This window comes from Morone saxatilis, unplaced genomic scaffold, assembly GCF_004916995.1.
Source record: "Morone saxatilis isolate NCDOM2014 unplaced genomic scaffold, NCSU_SB_2.0 Contig23, whole genome shotgun sequence".
NCBI classification, from domain to species: Eukaryota; Metazoa; Chordata; class Actinopteri; family Moronidae; genus Morone; species Morone saxatilis.
In genome coordinates, this window is record NW_023339796.1 from 16,999,811 (window position 1) to 17,020,949 (window position 21,139).

The 21,139-nt window shown below is 39.4% G+C and overlaps 4 protein-coding genes across 7 annotated transcripts in view; 2 read left to right on the forward strand and 2 right to left on the reverse strand.

Moving 5' to 3' along the window:
* LOC118334781 (receptor-interacting serine/threonine-protein kinase 2-like) overlaps positions 1-4,395 on the forward strand; it is a 10,413-nt gene extending 6,018 nt beyond the window's left edge. For both annotated transcript variants that reach the window (XM_035670845.1, XM_035670846.1), the window contains exons 8-11: positions 1,826-1,927; positions 2,386-2,482; positions 2,709-2,900; positions 3,011-4,395. In XM_035670845.1, coding sequence (XP_035526738.1) covers positions 1,826-1,927; positions 2,386-2,482; positions 2,709-2,900; positions 3,011-3,414 — 795 coding nt within the window. In that variant the 3' untranslated portion in view covers positions 3,415-4,395. The remainder of the gene's footprint in view (positions 1-1,825; positions 1,928-2,385; positions 2,483-2,708; positions 2,901-3,010) is intronic.
* A 567-nt stretch (positions 4,396-4,962) lies between these two features.
* LOC118334582 (Y+L amino acid transporter 2-like) lies at positions 4,963-10,816 on the forward strand. The gene is made up of 10 exons (XM_035670536.1): positions 4,963-5,125; positions 5,453-5,982; positions 7,398-7,523; positions 7,609-7,753; positions 8,047-8,170; positions 8,413-8,516; positions 8,600-8,696; positions 8,855-9,004; positions 9,433-9,616; positions 9,876-10,816. Exons 2-10 carry the CDS (start codon positions 5,463-5,465, stop codon positions 9,968-9,970), a joined length of 1,545 nt encoding a protein of 514 aa, XP_035526429.1. The 5' UTR covers positions 4,963-5,125; positions 5,453-5,462; the 3' UTR covers positions 9,971-10,816.
* Positions 10,817-10,988: 172 nt separating this feature from the next.
* On the reverse strand, positions 10,989-18,403 carry wu:fc46h12 (uncharacterized protein LOC568958 homolog). Of its 3 annotated transcripts, XM_035670539.1 has the most exons (9): positions 18,201-18,403; positions 17,968-18,069; positions 17,801-17,877; positions 14,140-17,580; positions 13,671-13,891; positions 13,026-13,134; positions 12,268-12,378; positions 11,927-12,005; positions 10,989-11,777 (listed from the first exon to the last, which is right to left on the reverse strand). In XM_035670539.1, the coding sequence occupies exons 5-9, from the start codon at positions 13,766-13,768 to the stop codon at positions 11,677-11,679; spliced, it is 498 nt and encodes a 165-aa protein (XP_035526432.1). In that variant the 5' UTR covers positions 13,769-13,891; positions 14,140-17,580; positions 17,801-17,877; positions 17,968-18,069; positions 18,201-18,403; the 3' UTR covers positions 10,989-11,676. The 3 variants fall into 3 exon arrangements, with proteins under 3 accessions (XP_035526432.1, XP_035526431.1, XP_035526433.1); XM_035670538.1 differs by having other exon boundaries at positions 13,671-17,580; XM_035670540.1 differs by having other exon boundaries at positions 13,671-17,580; positions 17,968-18,119.
* Positions 18,404-18,947: 544 nt separating this feature from the next.
* The window catches only part of ccdc39 (coiled-coil domain containing 39), an 8,987-nt gene continuing 6,795 nt past the window's right edge, over positions 18,948-21,139 (reverse strand). Inside the window, exons 17-20 of the mRNA XM_035670932.1 lie at positions 20,251-20,391; positions 19,819-19,998; positions 19,566-19,654; positions 18,948-19,261 (exon numbers count right to left, since the gene is read on the reverse strand). Of these exons, the coding sequence (XP_035526825.1) occupies positions 19,087-19,261; positions 19,566-19,654; positions 19,819-19,998; positions 20,251-20,391 (585 nt within the window). The 3' untranslated portion in view covers positions 18,948-19,086. The remainder of the gene's footprint in view (positions 19,262-19,565; positions 19,655-19,818; positions 19,999-20,250; positions 20,392-21,139) is intronic.

Below are 21,139 nucleotides of genomic sequence, written 5' to 3' on the forward strand. Positions count from 1 at the left end.
CTCCTCCTCTCCAAAACAAACAGACCCACTGATTAAAACCACTAAAAACACTGAATAAAGCAGTTTCACCTTTAAAAACGTGTTTCAGTGGCTGGTTTGTTTGTTTTGGTGGACAAAGGACACCATGAAGTGTTGTGACTGCCGCTAACATTAGCTCAGCCCGTTTCTCTGATACCTTAAGATCCAGTGACTAAAGTCCTTCATCCAGTTAAAATATGTAGTTAAAAATGAACACCGAAGATCTAAAAAGTGTATCAAAAATCCAGCCTTAAAACTGGAAAAAGTCTGTTCATGACAGATTCTGGCAGACAACACCAACGCATGCGCAAAAGGGACACGAAGGGATATTTGACCAACATTCAAAACAACATGTTTTTTTTAGAAGGAGAAAAAGCCAGAAGACCAGCGAGGGTTTTACTTGGTAAACAAACAACCAGTTCCTCTTCACTTACTAATTTACCACCTCACATTACAGAAGCAGTTTTATCTCTCGGCTTATACTGTAGGTGTTCCCTACAGCTCCACATGTTAACTTCCTCAAAGCAGTAAACGTGTGTATTTCTGTAAGTGAACAGAACTGAACAAAGAAAACAAAACCCACATTCTTAGTTGGTTTTCCCTAGAAACGATGATTATTACACCGCCTGAGGACCTTGTCTCGGTGGTGTTAGGTAATAATAAACTCTATATAGATGAAGAAAGGAATCTCCCTGTTCCTAAATACATTGTTACTTCACAGCTAATGCTAAATACTCAATATGAAGGTCACATGTTAACTTTGTGTAATTTGGGACAATTTTAATTGTGCTGTGACTAAGAGAGGATGACCGGTCAAAATGTTCACTTCATAATTTCCCCTGAACATATCCTTCCTCTTTTCTTGGTGTGTGTGTGTGTGTGTGTGTGTGTGTGTGTGTGTGTGTGCACGTGAGTGAGACTACGGTTTCCAGTTTCAGTACTTAAAACTGTTAGTTGTAAGTTGTTACCATACTCTGTAAGTACAACTCTCAGCTGATCATAGTTAAAAATATAGTTGCATTTTTTTCTTGTTTACAAACATTACTGATGGAAACAAGCCTTAAACGACAATGGAAAACATTAATATTAATATTAAGTTGGGGTGTATTGTGTGTTATTTTGTAGTGCTTGTATGTATGAGACGTTTCACATTAGAGCACAGACCCCCTAATTTGAGATGATTTTATTTTAAGGAATCCCTTCTGAGCAAATTTTCTATTTTTAGGTTTCAAGATTATAAAGTCTTCAATGATCAAACTTGGATCACTATAAATTACAACCCACTCTCTGTTGGTCCCCAAAGTCCAGTTTACCACTGTATTAAAACACCTGTCAGTCAATTTGGGAGTAATAGCACCTTCTTGTTGTGTTTTAATTGTTTATGCTAGTAATAAATAGTCTTGACGTATTACTTATAGCTGATAGAATAGCTTTTGTGTACTGGTCTTTGGTGTATAGCTTTATATTCAGATATACAGGAGGGCCCTTCAGTACGAGCAACACTTGAAGCCAGCAAGGCAAAATGTAGGAACTAGTGGAGTGAATATTTTAGTGTGGTCGGATACATGAAACCACCTCCACAAGCTGTTTGACTTAGTTTAGTCATTCCTTCTGCTTTTGTAAATCTAAAGAATACGTTCACTTGTGTGTTGTGCGGTCAGTGTTTTCTTGTATTTGAGGGTTTGTAAATTTGTGTTTTTTGGCTTTGGCATATTTGATTAAACACTTTCTTAACATTTTATTTTTCCCTACTTATCTTCACTGTCAGTATGACTCATTCCTGTCTTTTCCTTGTCTTCCTCCTCAGTTAAGGCGGGGATCAGGCTGTTGTTCAGCCCAGTCAATGTGTGAGAAGAGGAGTGGGGAGGGACCCTTGAACATGCTAAAGGACAGGCACAGCCCTTGGCCGGTAGGTAGCTGAAATGTCTGGAAAAATCAGGACAAAGTCTAAAACATGAACAGTGATAATTGGGGATGCACTTCTACATTTAAGCCTTGTGTGGTTTTGTGTTGGTGTTATCAAAGGTCCAGTGTGTAACATGGAGAATCTGTTGGCAGAAATAATATATAATATTCATACTTGTGCTTTCATTAGTGTATAATATCCTGAAAACTAGAATCATTATCGTTTTGTTATCTTAGAATGAGTCTTTTATATTGACATCCATGGAGTCTGCCATGTTTTTGCAGTAGCTCTGAAAAGACAAACCAAACACTGGCTCTAGATAGGGTGTATAGCAGCCATCACAATTTCTCCTTTGCGCTTGCAAGGGGAGGGTAAAGTGAGGGAGATGCCACTAAATCCTACACACTGGACCTTTAATGTCTGTGTGGAAATGTAAATTAAACATCACTGTTCTGCCACAGGAGAGCTCCACCTCAGGCTCTGGCTCTTGTTCCTCCCAGGACACAGACATATCCCTACCAGGCCCCCTCACTGTCAGCAATGTGGCACCCTCTAAAGGTAATTGTAACAGAACTTTATATTGGTATAATACTGCTGAGAGAGTATTTCTTCTAAAATAAAACATTTTAATGCATTGCATGACTAGATCATAAGAGCATAGATGAGTTCAGATATGAAACAAAGCACACATCAGGTTTTAGGTAAAAATGTATTATGTATATAATATAAGCTTTGTTTTCCATGTGGGTACATCACACCTCTTCTTCTACTCTTTCTGATGTAGAGGGGCTTCCAGCGTCATTCTTAGCTCATACTCTGGAGCCTCCTGAGTCTTTGAAGGATCACAACAATCTGAACGGCCAGATTGCCAGACCCATGAATGATTTGAACAAAACCATCGAAACAGGCCAGCACGTCACTGATTACGAGACACGGCTGAATAACGTTACCCTGAAGCCGCAGCCTCAGCAACAAGGTATTAGCAGTTAAAGCATAATGGATGAAACGGGTGATGATGATGATAATATATTTCTCAAATGCTAATATTTAAAACTGATCACACCTCTCCCTCCTCACTTGTGGCAGATTACTCTCCTCCCTTGCGGCAGTCTCCTCCCTTACAGCACTCCCCTCCCTTACAAGGCCCGATCGCCCAGTGGATTGCGACGCGGCGCGAGGATATCATCTCCCAGATGACAGAGGCCTGTCTGAACCAGAGCTTGGACGCCCTGCTTTCCCGCTCCATGCTGATGCGAGAGGATTATGAACTGGTGATAAACCAGGCCACGCGCACCGCCAAGGTCCGACGGCTCCTGGACAACTGTCACCGGCACAACGAAGACTTCTGCCGCATCGTCGTCCGCAAGCTGCATGACAACAAGCAGATGGGCCTGCAGCCGTACCCAGCTGAAATCAGCTCCCCTACCACAGCCCTGCAGCCCAGCGCACCGCCGCTTTCCATGTCCTACAATATCCCCAGGATCACTTAGCAGTAATTATTAATCCAGATTATAGACTTATAGACCAACTTTACACTACACTTACTGTTCTGTTGTCATCAGGATGGTCAACAAGGTTCTCATTCGTCTTTCCCTCAGTGAGACTAAGGAACAGCTGGTTGAGCAAAAAGAGTCACAGGTACAAAACTAATGGCTTTGAAGTTAAATTCCACTCATCAACATCAAGTTTTTTTCTGTATAATCAGAATCAAAAGATTTTGACTGAATCAGTGAATTTATTTAACAATGTTGTGGATTTACTGAGGTGATTTATTTATAGTCCCATTCATTCATTCATTTTGAGTGAATGCAGGGTCTCTCTCCTCTCTCTGTTTGGTACATTATGCTTTTGTCTGCAAAGCTCAGTTACCATTCTCTAAAAAAACACAATTATGTAGCCCTGTGTGTGTGTGCGTCTGTGCGCGTGTGTGTGTGTGTGTGTGTGAGAGAGAGAGAGAGAGTGAAGCCTTATTTGTAGAATGCAAACATCCTCAATACACTCAGTTGATCTGAGTAAGTGACAGGAGGACTGTTAGACTGGTAAACGCGCATAAAGTCTTTGTATTGAAGCAAATGACTTACATTAAGTGAGACAATGTACAGACAAGTGTTGTGCAAGGATGACTTCAGAGCTATTGATAGCAATCTAACTATGTGGTCTATGAGTTGGGATTTTGGTAGACTGTGTTCATGTGATCATGGAAAGTTTTTTTTTCCCTCTGCTTTTTTTACTGCTGAGCAAGTATCAGAGAATCACTGGGACGTAGAGTAAAGAGGAAGTTGAGATTGTAATATAACAAGCAGAATGAGTGGGATGCGTGTGTGTCTGCATGTCTGTCTAGATTCAAAGTGGACCAAAGTAATGTGCCCTCTGATTTCTTTTGGTCTCCTCAATAGTGGCCTCACCTCTCAGTATTCTTAATAACACTTCAGACTAACTGGATCTTGCACATTTAAAGTTTATCCATCGACTCTAGCTACAATTGAAAAATGAATTTCACATTTTTGATCATACTCAGCTCAACCTTCTGTAGAAAGTAAAGTTAAAACCGTCACTCTGCTCAGTTTGTCACTCTTGACTTTTTCTCCTCTAGCTGTGCTTCCTAATATGCTCAGATACCCTTTTTATTACCTCAAAATAAAGCAAAAGAACCACAAAGACATTAGAAAGGACCACAAAAAAAGAAATTTAACAAGAAGTTGTTTGTCTCTTTCAATCTGGGTGTCTTGCTCCTGTGTAGGAGGGGTGGAGGAGGCCCATTGTCTCATAATCAGAATGTGTTTAGCAACCTGTCTGAGTGAGTAATAGAGAAGCAGCTGTTGGGACAATTACAGTGCATCAAAATATTCTTTAATGACAGTATACATCACATTATATTCACTATCATACAGTCTACATACTGTGTCCTGTATGTTGACCCAGAAGCAGCTTGGCTCCACTCCCTCTGTCTTGGCTCCCTGGGGGCAGGGACGAGGTCTGCTTGTCTCTAAAAATAGCATGGGGGGGAACACGAGAGTGCAGTTCGCCTGGTGCTGGAAAAACACTCATTGTGGTTGTGCTGGGCTGCAGGGATTGCAACATCAACCGTCCTGTTGCTACCACTCAGATGTGATCTCACCAATGTCTCACTTGAGAGCTGAGGAAGACTACATGTCAGACAAACAAATACACCTGTTGGTCTTCTCTGAGTAGAAAAATAAAGTAAGCTCACTTTTTGTACTTTTTACACATTTGCTTTTCATGTCATAAATATCTACACCTTAAGTATGTTTTGTTCCTGCCTGGATGCATAAAGAGTGGACTATGGGGACAAATGTTACTGGGAGATATGGACACATGCATGACCTTTTCTTCTTGTTTACTTAACACTGGTAGCCATTTAGTTTTTATCTTTCAGTCTTAAGATGTGTGGTTAGACATTAAAGTATATTTAACAAATCATGTCATATTTATATGGAACAACTGTGTGTTTTGAACGTGAAATTGGAATAATCCCCTTTAATTTATGCCCTTTCATCTCAACATCAGCACTGGACTAATGGGGGATCTAAGGCAGAAGATGGGGGTCATGTCACAGACAATATGCCCTAGTTCACGGGCTCCGTCTGACGAGGACTTAAAGGCCCCAAATAATGGGAAAGAAGAGAAAATGCAAATGAAGAGAGAAATCTCCCTCATGAATGGAATCTGCCTCATTGTCGGCAACATGATTGGCTCTGGGATCTTCGTCTCACCGAAGGGCGTACTTATGCACAGTGGCTCTTACGGACTGTCGTTGCTCATTTGGGCCATTGGAGGCATCTTCTCAGTGTTTGGGGCTTTGTGCTACGCAGAGCTCGGCACCACCATCACCAAGTCTGGAGCCAGCTACGCCTACATCCTGGAGTCGTTTGGAGGCTTCCTGGCTTTCATCCGCCTGTGGACGTCCATCCTACTTATAGAGCCGGCCAGCCAGGCTGTGATTTCACTGACCTTCGCCAACTACCTGGTGGAGGCTTTCTACCCCACCTGCCAGGCACCATACGATTCTGTCCGGCTTATTGCTGCAGCCTGCCTCTGTAAGAAACACTCCTGTGTCTGAATGAGTGAGATGAGCTTCAGCATACAGATAGCAAGAATTAGACTGTGACTGATAGTGTAACAGTGTAACAGTATAAACTCTAGGTTGGGTTCTTTTATCCATAAATGTGAATCATCTACTGTGAAATATAAAAGTCTGTGGAAAATACAGGCGGAAAAACTCACTTTACTACCTTCTAGTGTTTGAAAGGTTCACACTGATGCCCACTTAGGCCTCACCCCAGTTCCTGCTGCACATAGAGAAAGACTGAGACAAAGCACTTAACTTACAATTCCAAAGAGTTTCATTCAATCAAACAGCAGTTTTTATATTATTTATCTTTTTTTTTTAGCAATAGGCATTTAATTTAACCTTTATGGCAAAAGAAGCTAACCTGCCAACAAGTGACAAAAACTGCAGTTCCTTGAACGGCCACTTGAGGCTGGCCCCATATTAAAATGCCCAACTTCACAGCAGAAACAAACATGTTTACAGCTTGGTACAAAAAACGGTTTCAGCCTTTATAGCTCCATGTTCATGACAACTGTAAGTGGGTTGAATTCTTATTGAACTCACCCGCTCAGATTATATTAAAGATAAAAGTTATGCATAATTAAGGGAATGGCCACTTTGAGTGACAGGTGGGTGCCGTCACAGGCAGCTTCATTCAGCACGCCTCACTTCCACTCCCACTCTACGGCTTTCCCCATTTTTGGATCAACCGGGAGCCAGTAGAATCAGGACTGCCAAGTTGGCGACGGCTCACCACACTGAGCTTCACAACGATATCATTTTACTTTACAATACTACACCCTCTGTGCTTAAACCCTCAATTTGAATAAGGAAAAACTCCCCCAAAAAACCCTTTAACTGGGTGGTTTTTATTGTGAAGCATACACAGGAAATAGAGCTTTAGTACTACCTATTAAGGATGACATGGGCATGTGTGTGTGTATGTATGTGTGTGTGGAACTGGCATTAGCTATAGTTAGACTGCCTGTCCAGTCCTGTAAAAATACCACCGTGGTTTACAGCCAGCTTTTGTGCTGTGAAGAATATAGTTAGCAGAAGTGGTATTTAGGTTAGAGAGCAGCAATGCCAGGAGTCATGAAGTTTCTGTTTCTGTACCCTCATACTGAATGTGGACCTCGTGATACAGAAAAGATGGTCAGTGATCCTGGGCATGAGGCTGAGAGATAGCAGGCTTCGGCTTGTTTCAAAATGAGTTCTCAGACTGACCAACATGGTTTACCATTGTTTCTAAATGATTTCTTTTTGTCTGCTGTGCAAATACCACCAATAAAGAAAGCAGAAGCTGTACTAGAAGCTGTATTAGGCCTCATTTGCATATATTAACATCTGAATCATGAAGAGGAAGGTTCATTCATTTCCTTATTCCTCTGGTTTGTCTAGGTATACTCATCTTCATTAACTGTGCCTATGTGAAGTGGGGGACTCTGGTCCAGGACATTTTCACTTATGCCAAACTCATGGCACTCTTCCTCGTCATCATTGTAGGAATCCTGAAAATATCCTCTGGTAAGATAACATAAAAGTACAAATGCATCAGAGGAAACACGATAAATTTACACAATGTGCTTTAAACTTCTCACTTCTTGTGTAGGAGCAACAAAGAGCTTCGAGAGCCCATTTGAGGGCTCCTCCACAGATCCTGGAGCCATAGCTTTGGCCCTCTACTCAGCTCTCTTCTCCTACTCCGGCTGGGATACACTCAACTTTGTCACTGAGGAGATTCAGAATCCAGACAGGTAAAACAATAAAAGCCTCTCTATGAGCTGTAGGTGAAACTGAGTCACAGGATCACGATTAGCTAGTTGTGTTTCACTATGTTGTTTACAGGCACGTGACTGTGATTGACGATGCTAGAAATTTTGAATGAGGAAGTAAGTGAAAGGCAGAGAAATGGATGAGTTGGAAAGAGAAATTGGCCGTGGAGGTTGAAACTGCAACTTGAATAAATATCATGACATGAACCATGTGTATTGTGTTTACTGCAGGTTTTCAGTGAGTCATTAACCGCTGTGTGTTGTTGTTGTTGTAGGAATCTACCCCTGGCCATTGCCGTTTCCATGCCTATAGTGACCATCATTTACCTGCTGACCAACGTGGCGTACTATGTGGTTCTGGACATGCCGTCTCTACTGGCCAGTGACGCTGTCGCTGTGGTAAGACACCAACAGTCAACAGTTAGAGATAAGTCACTCTGCTGCTAAATATAGTCCTGCTCTGCTTAGAAAGGGTTGACCTGAGACATTGCAGTCTGACTTCAGAAACTAGAGTAGAAGTTGCTTGCATGAAGTGAGTGAATGAAATGTGGACATTATAATGGTCTGAACCACTGATAGACTGACCTCTTTGCCCAGAGTGCGGAGAGTTTGTAATAACCCATGTTAATTTGACCCTGCAGACATTTGGAAATGCAGTGCTGGGTCCTTTCAAGTGGATCATCCCTGTTTCAGTGGCCATGTCCTGCTACGGAGGACTCAATGCTTCTATCATTGCTGCCTCGCGGTAATCAGGAATTACTGCACAGGTGCTGACTTTACACTCACATTTGAGTGCCATACCAATAACCATCTTTGTTGATCACGCAGGTTGTTTTTCGTCGGGGCCAGAGAGGGCCACCTCCCCGACAGTCTGAGTCTGATTCACATGGAGCGCTACACACCTATACCTGCACTGCTGTTCAATGTGAGGACCGCTTACCTTACTCCGAACTACAAATGAACATCAGATTACTCACATGCATACACGTAAACAATGGACCAATGTGCAGGAACTGATAAATATATGAATACATGTTCTGACTGTGTAATAAGTCACTTTTTCGTTGTGCTGCGTGGCTGCAGGGGTTAATGGGTCTGATCTTCCTGTGTGTGGAGGACGTGTTCCAGCTCATCAACTATTTCAGCTTCAGTTACTGGCTCTATGTGGGTCTGTCTGTGGCCGGCCTCATCTACCTGCGCATCACTCAGCCAGACAGACATAGGCCTGTGAAGGTGCTGCTTTGTTGAGATTCATGCTGAATATATAATTGCATACCTACATTACATTGTATATGTGCATACGTGCACAATACTACAGCTCCTGTGTTACCTTTAACTCACTGAACTTGAATAATTAGAATAACAGTTCAACTAGAGATAGAAAAATAAATATAAAGGATAAGACTTATAAATATAGGCAATATAAGTATTAAAATGTGTGTGTGTAACCAGTGTGTAGGTGGGCTGTACAGTAATATAGTGTATAAAAGCGTTAAAAGTATATACAGTATGTTACAGTTGTAAAGCAAATGACACAGTTAGATGTTGTCCACACTTAAGTGCAATATGCAAATGTGCATCCTCAGTCTGCGTGCGAAGACATTTGACACAAGACATCAGTTTTACAAACTAACCAGAGTTGTGTCTTTTTCTCTCCACAGTTGACCTTGTTCTTCCCCTTCATCTACTGTCTGTGCAGCCTGTTCTTAGTCATTGTCCCTCTGTATTGGGACACCATCAATTCTCTCATAGGAATTGGCATTGCACTGTCAGGAGTGCCGGTCTATTATGTGGCCATTTACCTGCCTAAGGAGAGGAGGCCCAAATTCATACACAAGCTGAACGGTATGTTTTAGGCTCCAATGTCCATGTACAGAAAATGTAATGTTTGAGTACAGTAATATGTGTGTTTTCATTTTATTTAAGAGTCTGTATAGTTAGTTAATTAGTTATATACTGCTCTGTGTTTGACATGTTCAAACATGTGAAGAGGAAGTGACTTTGCAATACAACATTAATCATCTTGGATTATCAGAATCTACTGTAACTGACCTCTCCACTACCTCTTTCTTTTCCTATCCCTCCCACATCTTCCTTCTTCTAGCCTTTGCCACCAGATTCACCCAGATGCTGCTCTACTGCTGCCTGACTGAATTCGACACTGAGACGGACGCGCAAGCAGGCGGTAAAACTCAGTGAGTTGCAGACAAAACCCCGTCACTCAGCAGCCAGCTTTCTGCTGGAGGCCTCAGTCCTGTCCGAGTGTTGACGTTCATGCTCCCCGAACGCAGAAAAACAAGGCCTTTCATGGACAGAGTGACGAGATGCAGGCTCACAGCCTTTGTAAGGATTACTCCTGCCAGCTCAAATGACTCACAACGAAGGAGCGGGCCACAGAAACTGCAAACTGTTGCTTTCTTCCAAAAATGCTACTTTTCTACAGAGATTAAGGAATGTCTTCTATGAGGATTTAATAAAACTATAGAAAAAATATGTAGCCCACATTTTATTTTGTAGATTTGTGTGAAGATGTAAACTGATTACACTTGATCATCTTCAATAAGTATGTCTAATGCTCTTATCAACTAATTCATACGGTAGATTCCATATTTATATGTGAATAACAAATCAAACACGATCAAATAGTCCATTTCAACCAATATTCTAGGATTGGTTTCTGAGCAGCATGTTTCATAAATATAACTTCATAATCACCTTGAGTGTATTTCAGTGTTTCTGCTGTTAAGTAAGAATTTATTTAGACCATTTTAATGATTCTCATTAAACCACAACCTACAGACATTACACTGGCTGATCTGACTGATCTGGTTGGTCTGCAGGCACTGGGTCATGCTACGTTTGCACTGACTTGTTATTTCAGAGTAGGTTTTATAGGCAAAAGACTTCCTGCTACTTAGTTATAACTCACTCACAAACTCACTCATTTAGCAGCCTCTCCACAAGGGGGAGCTCTGTTTTTGTTCCTTGTATTTATTGGAAAACATCCAGATAATGTGTAAAATAAAGGTTAAACTTTCCTTTTAAGCTTTTCCAGTTCAGTTGAATATTTTTTTAAAACAGTTGGATTAAATCACATGTATCATTTTCTTGATGACTTTTTCTATGTTTAAATGTCAAACTGACCAAAGTCAGTAATTAATACACTTTGAACTTGAAACACTTTCAGAATCAATTTTTATTCTAGCTTAGTGCTGATTTTCTGTCTCCCCTTCTTTTTTCAAATTAAACCATCAACCATTACATTGCATTACTCTAATTAACACTAATTTATAGGTTATGTATCAGTACAGTCCGCAGTTCTATTATGTAAACATGTAGTTTTAGGCATTTACCTTGACTTGAGCGTATCCATTTTAGACACACTTACATTCATCGTGTTGTGAATACTATATATGTGTTTTTTTTATGTGTCCTATTATTTCATTCTCTACTGTGCTGCTGCTCCAGTGGTCAAAGTACCATTTTATAAAAGTCACTGTTCACATTCACAAAATCTTGAAAACATTTGCAAATGTATAATTAGTCAAATAGATTTGAATTCAAATTAAAAATGAACTGTTGAATGATGAAACCTCATTGTCACATTTGACTGACATCCAAAAAGCTATATTTCCCACATTTATCTAATCCATTTATTGTAAAGACTTTTAATTCAAACAATACTTAAATACAGCAAGTCCTGCAGTTTAATATTGTTGCATTCATGTAAAACAAACAACTGGTTTTAGAGAAAACACTAGAATACTGAATTAAGTCATTTTACAATGCTATAACAAAGCAGTTTTTCCAGCTATTTAACTATATAACTATAGCAGCTATTAATACAGATCTTAATGATGCACATGGGAAGAAAACAGCAGGAAAAACACACTGTTAAGAACCAGTTAGATAAGTGAAGACAAGGTGCAGTTGGCTGTATCGAAGCCAGGACAGATCCACTTGTTGCTGAACTGTTTGTATCCCTCAGCACTGATCAGGTTGCTTCCTGTACAGAGAACACAGATATTCATTATCATGGCTTTTTATGGATTAAAACACTGACATAGGCAAACTAACGATAGTCTGCACTCTAGGAAGCACCCAGAGAAAGTCCACTGTCATGGTGTTATAGTTCTCTGAGCTAAAGATATTTACCGTCCATCAGGTTCTGGAGGCTGCAGTAGTTTGTGCTGTTTTCAGCTGGATCTTTGGTGAACTCAGACACTGCCTCTCCCTGCACGTCAGAAACATCAGGAGACAGTCAAAGAGGAATGTCAGTGACAAAAGCTGATTAACCCTCTCAACTCTTAGATTCCTCTTTAACTTTCCTCTGAGATGCATACACATTTTCTTGTTTTAACATTTAATCAAAGTCAAATGAATTACATGAGGTCCTGTGGTCTTGAACAAAGTTTTTTGTGAGTCCAATAATGCTAATTGAAGACACAGTTCAGAGCTGCATCAGTCAGTTTACTCTAAAAAAAAAAAGCACTCACAGTCATTTTGCAAACGGTGGACTGCTCCAGAAGAAACTGTAGGTCGCTCACTTTTTTGGTTGTTGGAGACGTGTGCGTGGCTGTGATCAGATAAGGAGCTGTCGACACAAGCTGCAGCACATTTCAAATTCAGTCAAGTCTGACAGGAAACATAGCATGCTGCACATTTCAAGCTCAGTTGGTCAATATTAGAAACAAGGATATTCTCTACACTGTACATCAGGTACGACTGATCATTACATCATCCACTTACCTGCAGTTGCATGTTTAAGTTTGCATATATCTTCTTGTTTAATATCTTGGTGTCATATGTAGATAAATTATTTTGTTTCTGTTAATTGTTCGAAGGATCTATGAAATAACTCATTTATTTCACAGATTGTAACTTCTCCTATAAATACATATTGTATATTGTAACAACATATATAGTTGTTGATAAATACATTAATAAACACCTATAACTGCTTACAAATACATTATTAACCATTTATATTTATGTTTATATACAACTTATTAGTTCCAAATAAGGGATGTTAACCAGAAATGGTACAATGTTTTCTTATATCTGATGCATGTTTACATATTAAAGGAAAAATATAAAATCAAATATATTTGATTAAAAAAGTAATTATGGTCTATCTAAAACCTTTGAATGAAAGACAATGTACATTGTTTATTTCAAAAGGTTATTTTTGCAGGTATTAATTTATTATTTATTATAATTCAACAATGTATTAGTTGACGGAGATGTTTCTGACCTCGTATGAACACTTCTCTCCTTCATATAGACAGCTTTGTCTGATCTGCCAGGCCTTGATCTGGCTCACCAGCTTTTCATAGACATCTTGGCACGAGATGTCAAACAACCTGCAGAGCAGAGCAGCAAGGTTAGATGTGTTACTGTCAGATATAGTTAAAGGCTCATGTAGTGTTTGAATTTATTATTAATAAAATACTTTACGTATCAGAAAAGAGACTCTCACTTTAGATTCTGTAAATCAGCACAACTTTCTATTTCTCTGCGCAGGTATGACTAATGTGAGTCTTGTGAGTCCTGCAGTCGCTCCATGTCCAAGATAACATGCATGAGGAATCAGGCTGCACAGAATTTTGAATTCATAAGTAACTTGTCTAACATTCACTTGACCCTTTTGCACTGGATTTCATGCAACCCAAACACCATCATAATGCATTATTTATGTCCCGCTGGTCCAAGATGTAGCATCTGCTCTGTGAACATTAACATCTGCAGAATAAAATAGTTTCAGTAAATAGAGAATTCACTCAAAGATTCCCTCAAGTACCCACAGTATACTTCAGTTCAACACTTGCTCTTTAAATCTCTAATTTCTCTCATTGCTGACTATGCACAAATACTCTAAAAAATTAAAATTCTACATTACCATTTGACTTTGCACTGTGAGGTGCGGTCTGCCAGTGAGATGGTGAGTGTGGCCCCCAGAAGGAGAGCTGAAGCTATGAAGAGGAATCTCAGGTCCATACTGAAGGCAGGAAGATCAGGCCTGTGTCCAGTATGTGGTCAAGTGTGTGGACGTCTTCTGAATGTTGGCTTGATCGACTCCAAGGGCTTAAAAGGGCAGCACATCACGGGTCATGTGGAAAACTGGAAAAGAGGAGAACAGTACAACATTGATTAACACGGACAACAGCATGGGAGAGAGTGGAAGAAACTGGAGATATCAGCCCAGCAGAAGTAACACACAGAGTGAGAGTTATACAACAATTAGACTCAGCATTGTTTTTATTACATTGAAGGACGGGGTAATTGTGAAAGTTTAAGCCCTTTCACTGTGGACTGTGTGTCTGAATACTTTTCAAAGCATGGTAGAAATTTTTAGATGGATTTCATACCTTTAACAGCCATTGCTTTCCATTGAGGACAGCTTGAAACTTGCAGAGACCTGGAACTTTAAACAATATCATCAACAACAAGATTTCTTTTTACAAACAGTCCCCCTGTTACACACTGTGAACAGTTTTCATGGGGGCTCCACTGAAGAAATGTCAAAAGAATAATTGGGTCAGTCTGTTGAGTGCGCAGTTATGTAGAACATGAAAATGAATTTTTTTTTACTGTTAACCTTAAAGACGCTCTGTAGTTGACAATGTGTTGTGAGCATGTGTAGAATCAGTGCGTTGAAAGAAGCCTCTCCTTAGAGTCTCTAACAGTGGTCTACATTCAATCAGTTAAACTATTTGGACCTTTAAAGCAGTAATAAGAAATTTTGTTACCAACTGGGGGCAGCAGAAACAATATTAACACTGACCTATATCACCTTTTAAAATGATAATGTATGTGTTACACATTCACAGATACCTATTTAACATTATCATCCATTGGAGTTGTGTTTGGGTCTAAGAATGTAAGTCCTGTATTTACTCATCTTTTAACTTTAACAGCTAATCGCTAACTGCTGCGCAGGAGGTGTACAGTGGCGTTTTTTGCTGAAAATAGCTGCCAGCTGCAGCCAAAAATGAAACAAGAGGACTGAGAGTGAACCAAAACAGTAAAGTTGTGGCCATACCACCAAAACCAGACGCTAACTCGCTCTGTAGAGGTGAGGGGAGATGAGAGGTTCTCTACGGGTGATACATTTTTAATATGAAATAAATATTACAGCAGCTTTGACATTTGAAACCAAGTTTTCAGGCACTTAAAATCGTAAAGATGCTTCATGGTTGCCAAAGACTACTAACAGAGACATATGCACATTATAATAATAAATCAGTCCCATTAACTTTTCCAGAAATGTTCTGATTTGCAGGTTGTTGTTGGTTGGTCGATTATTACAGTTATATGACACTGGAACAAAAGTCACATAGTCAGAAACTAGAAAAGTAGAACCAGAAATAGAAATAGAGTCTTCAGCAGGAGCAGAAAGACATGGGCTCTGTTTTAATGAATATGTTCATGCAACTCAATTTCCACACTTTGCATGTGCATATGAACTGATTACTGAAGATCATGTGACAGACCTCAGATGCCTGGAGGGGGGACTGAAGTAAAACTGCTGTAAAACCTGGGAGGACCTTTGTGTCCAATGAAATAATGATGATCTGAGCTTTGAGACCACTTTTAAGAGAAAACCTGGGTTATAAAGTGGCAGCAACAGTCTGATAAACAGATATTTTTTGCATCACAGGAAAGGTAGTTATTCAGTGTTTTTTTTTTAACCTGATGGGACTAAATGAGAGGATGTCTGAGCCTGTGGTACTATAATAGAGGAGCAATAATGTTTTCAGAGAGCAGCAGCACTGACACCACACTGGACATCATCTGTTCTCACTACACTCGGTTTATGTTGTTGTTTTAATACCATGACATTGATTCTGCTTCACACGAAACATCATTTGTCACCGAGTATGACATTTTACTACGACTGAGCTCACAGACAGGATTTGTTTGTATCTGTAAATAGACATTACTGAGGCGTATTATTAAAAACTAAAGAAAAGAAAAGGCATTTTTAGGTTTTGGTTGGTAACAATGTGAGCAACATGAGTAGAGGAGGTTTACAGGCCAATCTCAAAGCCTTTGTCTTCTGCCTGTGTTGCCCCCCTGTAGCTGAAAGTGGAACTGCAGCAAGAATATTTCAAGGTATCAACAAACAGATTTACATCCTTTTGAAAAAATCCATCATAATTCTTTAATTTTATTATAATTATCATGTGGATAATTACACGTATGTACCTGTCTTTGTAGGCAAACCACAACAAGACATTGCCCAGACCCTTTCACATTATAATCTTTTACTGAAACCATTTGTTTCACACATAGGCCTACAAACATGCTGTTTTATTTTCTTGTCACACAAATCTGCTGACCTTTGAGCACACTGAGGATTTGACTTTTCTTCTTTTGAGTCTTCCTCATTGTCCAACTTGTCATCTGTAACTTTATCTTCTTTTTATCCCCTCAGTCTCTGCTTTTAGACTGCAGTCCTTCCTTATAAACAGCTGCTATGTCTCTGATGTACACTTCCTGCTCTATCTAATCTAAACTATCTCACTATTTAGATTTCAATGAGTGATAGTTTAGGTGTAGGCTGGGTGTAATTCATGCTCAAAGTCTTTATCTTCTGCAAATTGTTGCCATGCCCGGCATTGAAACCGGTTATACTGTCACTTATGATAACCTTCGGTTTGTCAGGTCTGTCGGTTGTTTTCTTCCGGCCATGAGTTTATTGAGACTGGCGCTGACTGTGAGAGAATCAGATCTAGAGTTCTTGAAATTCAATAAAGTATGATCAGTATCTAAATCATCAAAGTTGACTTAATGCAACAACAACAAAAAACCCACTAAAAGACAACTGCTGTGTTTCTGGAAAGTAAAAATAGCCTGGTTTCTCTCTGAATCACTGCACACATTTCAACATGCAAGTGGCACAAACAAGTGAAATGAAATGAGAAATGAGAATTCAGTCTGATTATGAAGCTACTGATTTATTTCTTCCACCCATTTTTATTGAATTTTACAACAACTCAGTAATCAAGTACCTTTAGTGAAAATGTCACTGTAAAATGTTGTCACACATAACTATTGGTGATTAAAAGATGATTAAATATATCAATATATCATTTCTGACTGAAGATTAAAAAAAAACTAAAGTTTTTAATTTGCAATGAAATGGGCACAAAACAGTGAATTCAGTGACATGTAATAGGGAACTGGTAAATCTGTCTCTACATTTATGCATTTTAAATAGAAAAGATGTAATGCATTACATTACTAATTTCACAGCTGTCACTATGATGTCACTCAGCTTTCAGACATATTTTTCAGATTGAGCTCAGAAATCTAGTGACAGACAACCAATTTACAGCAGCAGTCCAGTGCAGTGGAGTTTAGGGCTCATTCAGTAGTTATCACATATCTTTGCTCAATTTAATTTAGTCAATTAAGACTCATATTTTATCCTCAGTGGTGGTACAGTAGGATACTTCAATTCAGTTATGCATGTTTCAAAGACGAAAAAAATCTTTTGATTGACTCTGATAAAGAAAGTAGTGTTAAAATAACATAAGTCTGCAATTAATAACTGCAAATGAATCAGTCCACTCCCTTTTTTACCCTTGGAACAAAAATACACATATTGAATTTTCAGAAGTAATATTCATTCAAAACTCCACTGAGGATCCTCCTTATCCAGGTAATATTGTAAAGGATATTATTCTCTCTAACCGGTGATCAAACACAGAAACATGTGAGTTGAGGTTTCAGACTTTGGTGATGTTCTTTACTGTTAGACTGAAGTTCAGATCAGGTCGGAACCCCCGGAGAATTTCTGAGAGCTGAAATAATTGAAAACTTATCATATTCAGGTCTGTGACTGCTGTCCAGTTAATAATGACAGTGTGTTATCAAATTGCACAGATTATATCAGAGCACAATCAGTACTGAATTGGTATTATGAATGTTTTATCAATAGAATAAAAGACAGTATTAGATATAAAACCCTGTATTGACTTAAATGGAAATTTGTGAAGACAGCAAACAAGGTAAATGAGTTACCTTGTTCAGGACTGGACCAACTGTCGTTTCATTTAGCTCCTGAAAGGACTGAACAGCAGTCGCAAGGATTGCCACAACTGTGGGGTATATATAATGAAATTCAAAATCAAATAAACCATGTTAAACTTCAAGTTGAATTACACTCTGCAAGATTAAATTGCATTTACCATTGTCTGCTGGATTAGATGTTAGCAGGACTGGGGATGGCTGGACGGACTGTGTCTGGGGATTAATGATTGCCGCCGCCGGAGTAACAATGGCAAAGGGGTCTCGGGGAAAATTCCAATAAAACCACACTTTCAATCAGCTGATCTTCTTTCTACAAACTCAATGAATTTACATTTTTACATATTTAATTTAAATCATTGAATTTTCCAATGATTTTTGTTAGTGTACTCACTTGTCTGTGCGGCACAAGAAGCCAAAAATCCAGCGAACAGGATCAGCAGCAGCATGTTGAAGCTTTATTCCAAAAACAAGGAGTAAAATCTGTAGTGAGAAAGTGTTCCCTCTGTTCCCACGGAGTCTCTGGTTACTTTTGTTTCATACCAGGAAACAACACCTAGATTCATTAAGGGTGTGGCAGTAAACATAACAATGCATGAGTTTGGAGTCACTCAAGCATCTAAAAATGATTCCCTTCTCTGTAAATGTGTAACCAAACCTATTGTGGCAGCAAATTCTCAACAGCTCAAAGATTTTCTGCTTCTTTTTATTTAGATGTCTTGTAATAAGTTACATTTATAAGACAAAAAACACCCACTGAAACAAGAACAGGGAAGAAACAAAAAAGGATCATGTTTCTGTTATCAAACTGGTTTTTAACTGGTTATTAAATAGTGTGAATTTAATACTGATGCCTCTACATGACTACATAAGCACACAAGACCATCAGTAAGAAGACTGGCTATTTCAGTCACCAGAATCAACACAAAATAAAAGTTATTGCTGCTTTAAATTAAAAGAAAAAGTTCAATCTTTTACAGTTTTATCAAACTAATGTCTGTCGTTCAACAACTGCTGGGCACATCAACTCTTTTTTTATAATAATCAAGTCTTCCTTTAGGCTACATTTGATTTTTATGAATAAATATAATACGTAACTACAAAGTGAAATGTCTTTTTAATGCACAAAAATACAGAATGACACCACACACAAACAAAACATTTTAGTATTGTGAAACAGTTATTCTGTGCAACTACAACTAACTTTAAGTAACTATAACCCTCTTTCTGTTGTTGGCAGAGGTGTCCATAAATCAGCCATCAGAAAGAGGTGCAGCACACTACGGGTTCTTTAACTTTCTGCTGCTGCTGCTGCTGCTCGCAGAGCTGGAACGTCTGGAGGTGGTAAGAGGAGGGGAGGTCACAGTCAGATCCATGCCCAGTTCCACAGTCTTCAGTACGGGGGAGTGAAGTGCAGAGGCCCTGGGACTGCTGCTGGCTGAGGACGCAGGAGACCTACAGTACAGACAGAGACAGCATAAAGACCTTGAATGGTACCTAACTAGGCTGACATGCAAGTTTTATTCATACAGGCAAAGATGAGCGAATATCTTATTCAGGAATTCTTCACTATCAGAGAATGGAGCACTTCAACCAGTCTTTCTCAGCTCACTGGTTATAATCAATGGACAAAAGAGATAATTTTCCTTGAGCACAATCCTATGATCAGTCCAATAGTTCAAACTAATGACCATCTGACAACAAGCCCTCATTATTTCTCTAACCAGTACTATCTCCTTCTCGTGTCACGCGGTCTGACCTGAGTGTAGCGGAGCTGCGGGCAGAGTTTGTCCTGGAGCTCTGATGGCTGGTAGGAGTGGAAGACGGGGGTGGAAGAGACAGATTGGCCTGAGAGAAACAGCAGAAAAAACATGAACGTTAGGGAAACTTTTAACCTCAATCCTATAAATAACTGTATGGGAATGAGAGTGAGACGAGAGTAAAGCGCAGCCCGTCCTGACTTCATGCTTAATGACTCTTTTAAAGAAAATGCAGTGTTTATTGTTTCACACCTGCAGGAAGTATCTCTCCAACACTGATCTGAGGTCAGGTTTGTCCTCCATGGCCCCAGTCAGCATCTTGTCGATACTCTTGTTGAATTCTTTCAGCTCCTTCAGTTTAATGTCCTTCTCCTCAAAAGTCTCAGTCTTGGTGTTATTTGCTGAGCGGATCTCTTTGGTCAGCTTAGAGCACTAGCAAACAGCAGGACAATACAACATTGAAATATGACTATGATAACTGCCTACCTGTCTATACACACAGAATTCCTCATTTATTTTCTCTTCACTCCCAGTGCACATTGTGTACAGCGTACACTGGGTTTTGCCAAACAACATAAAACAAATCAGGTTGATTTCCAAGTATTTTACATTAAAGAATAGCAGAGTTATTGTATGTATGTAAATTGTAGAGTTAAGAAAGGAGTGGTTCAGGTATCATCACACCTGCTTTGTGGCTCTGTTAATTTTCTCTTGCTGGGAAGCGATTTCTTTGTTCAGCTTTCTGATAAGAGCCTCTTTGTGCTCTATCTTATTCTTCTCCACCTGCTTTTCTTTCAGCAGACTCTCCAAGGTACTGTTCATGTCCTGGAAAGGAAGAGTGGGGCAAACTCACACATAATGTAAATTTCACTGGATGACGCAGATAGATAAGAGTTGAAGAATGAGATTATTTACAGCATAATTCTCTCACAGGGACACAAAAATAAAGCTACTTATTATGTTATTGTTATTCTGATAAGGAGAGATGGAATGAAGGAAAAAAGAGAGGGAGCTTCAACAAGGAAGTGAATAAGAAATAAATGTAGTTAAAGAAAGCCGGAAGAAGGCAACTAAGTGGTAGTTAAGTATTAAAATAGCACCTTAAGAAACAAATAAAATCATGCTGTAAACTGGGTTGGGTTGTAATAAAATACACAATGGGAGCTATAAAGACTAGTTTAACAATAGTCTTAGAGTTTATTTAAAATGTAAGCCTACTTTTGGATCAATATACACTGATCAACCATAACATTATGAGCACTGACAGGTGAAGTGAATAACACACTGGTTATCAGTGGGTGGGATATATTAGGCAGCAGGTGAACATTTTGTCCTGAACGTTTATGTGTTAGAAGCAGGAAAAATGGGCAGCGTGAGGATTTGAGCGATATTGAGAAGGGCCAAATGTTGATGGCTAGACGACTGGGTCACAGCATCTCTAAAACTGCAGCTCTTGTTGGTTGTTCCTGGTCTGCAGTGGTCAGTACCTATCGAAAGTGTTCCATGGAGAAAAAGAACCGGAGACAGGGTCATGGGTGGCCAAGGCTCATTTATGCACGTGGGGAGTGAAGGC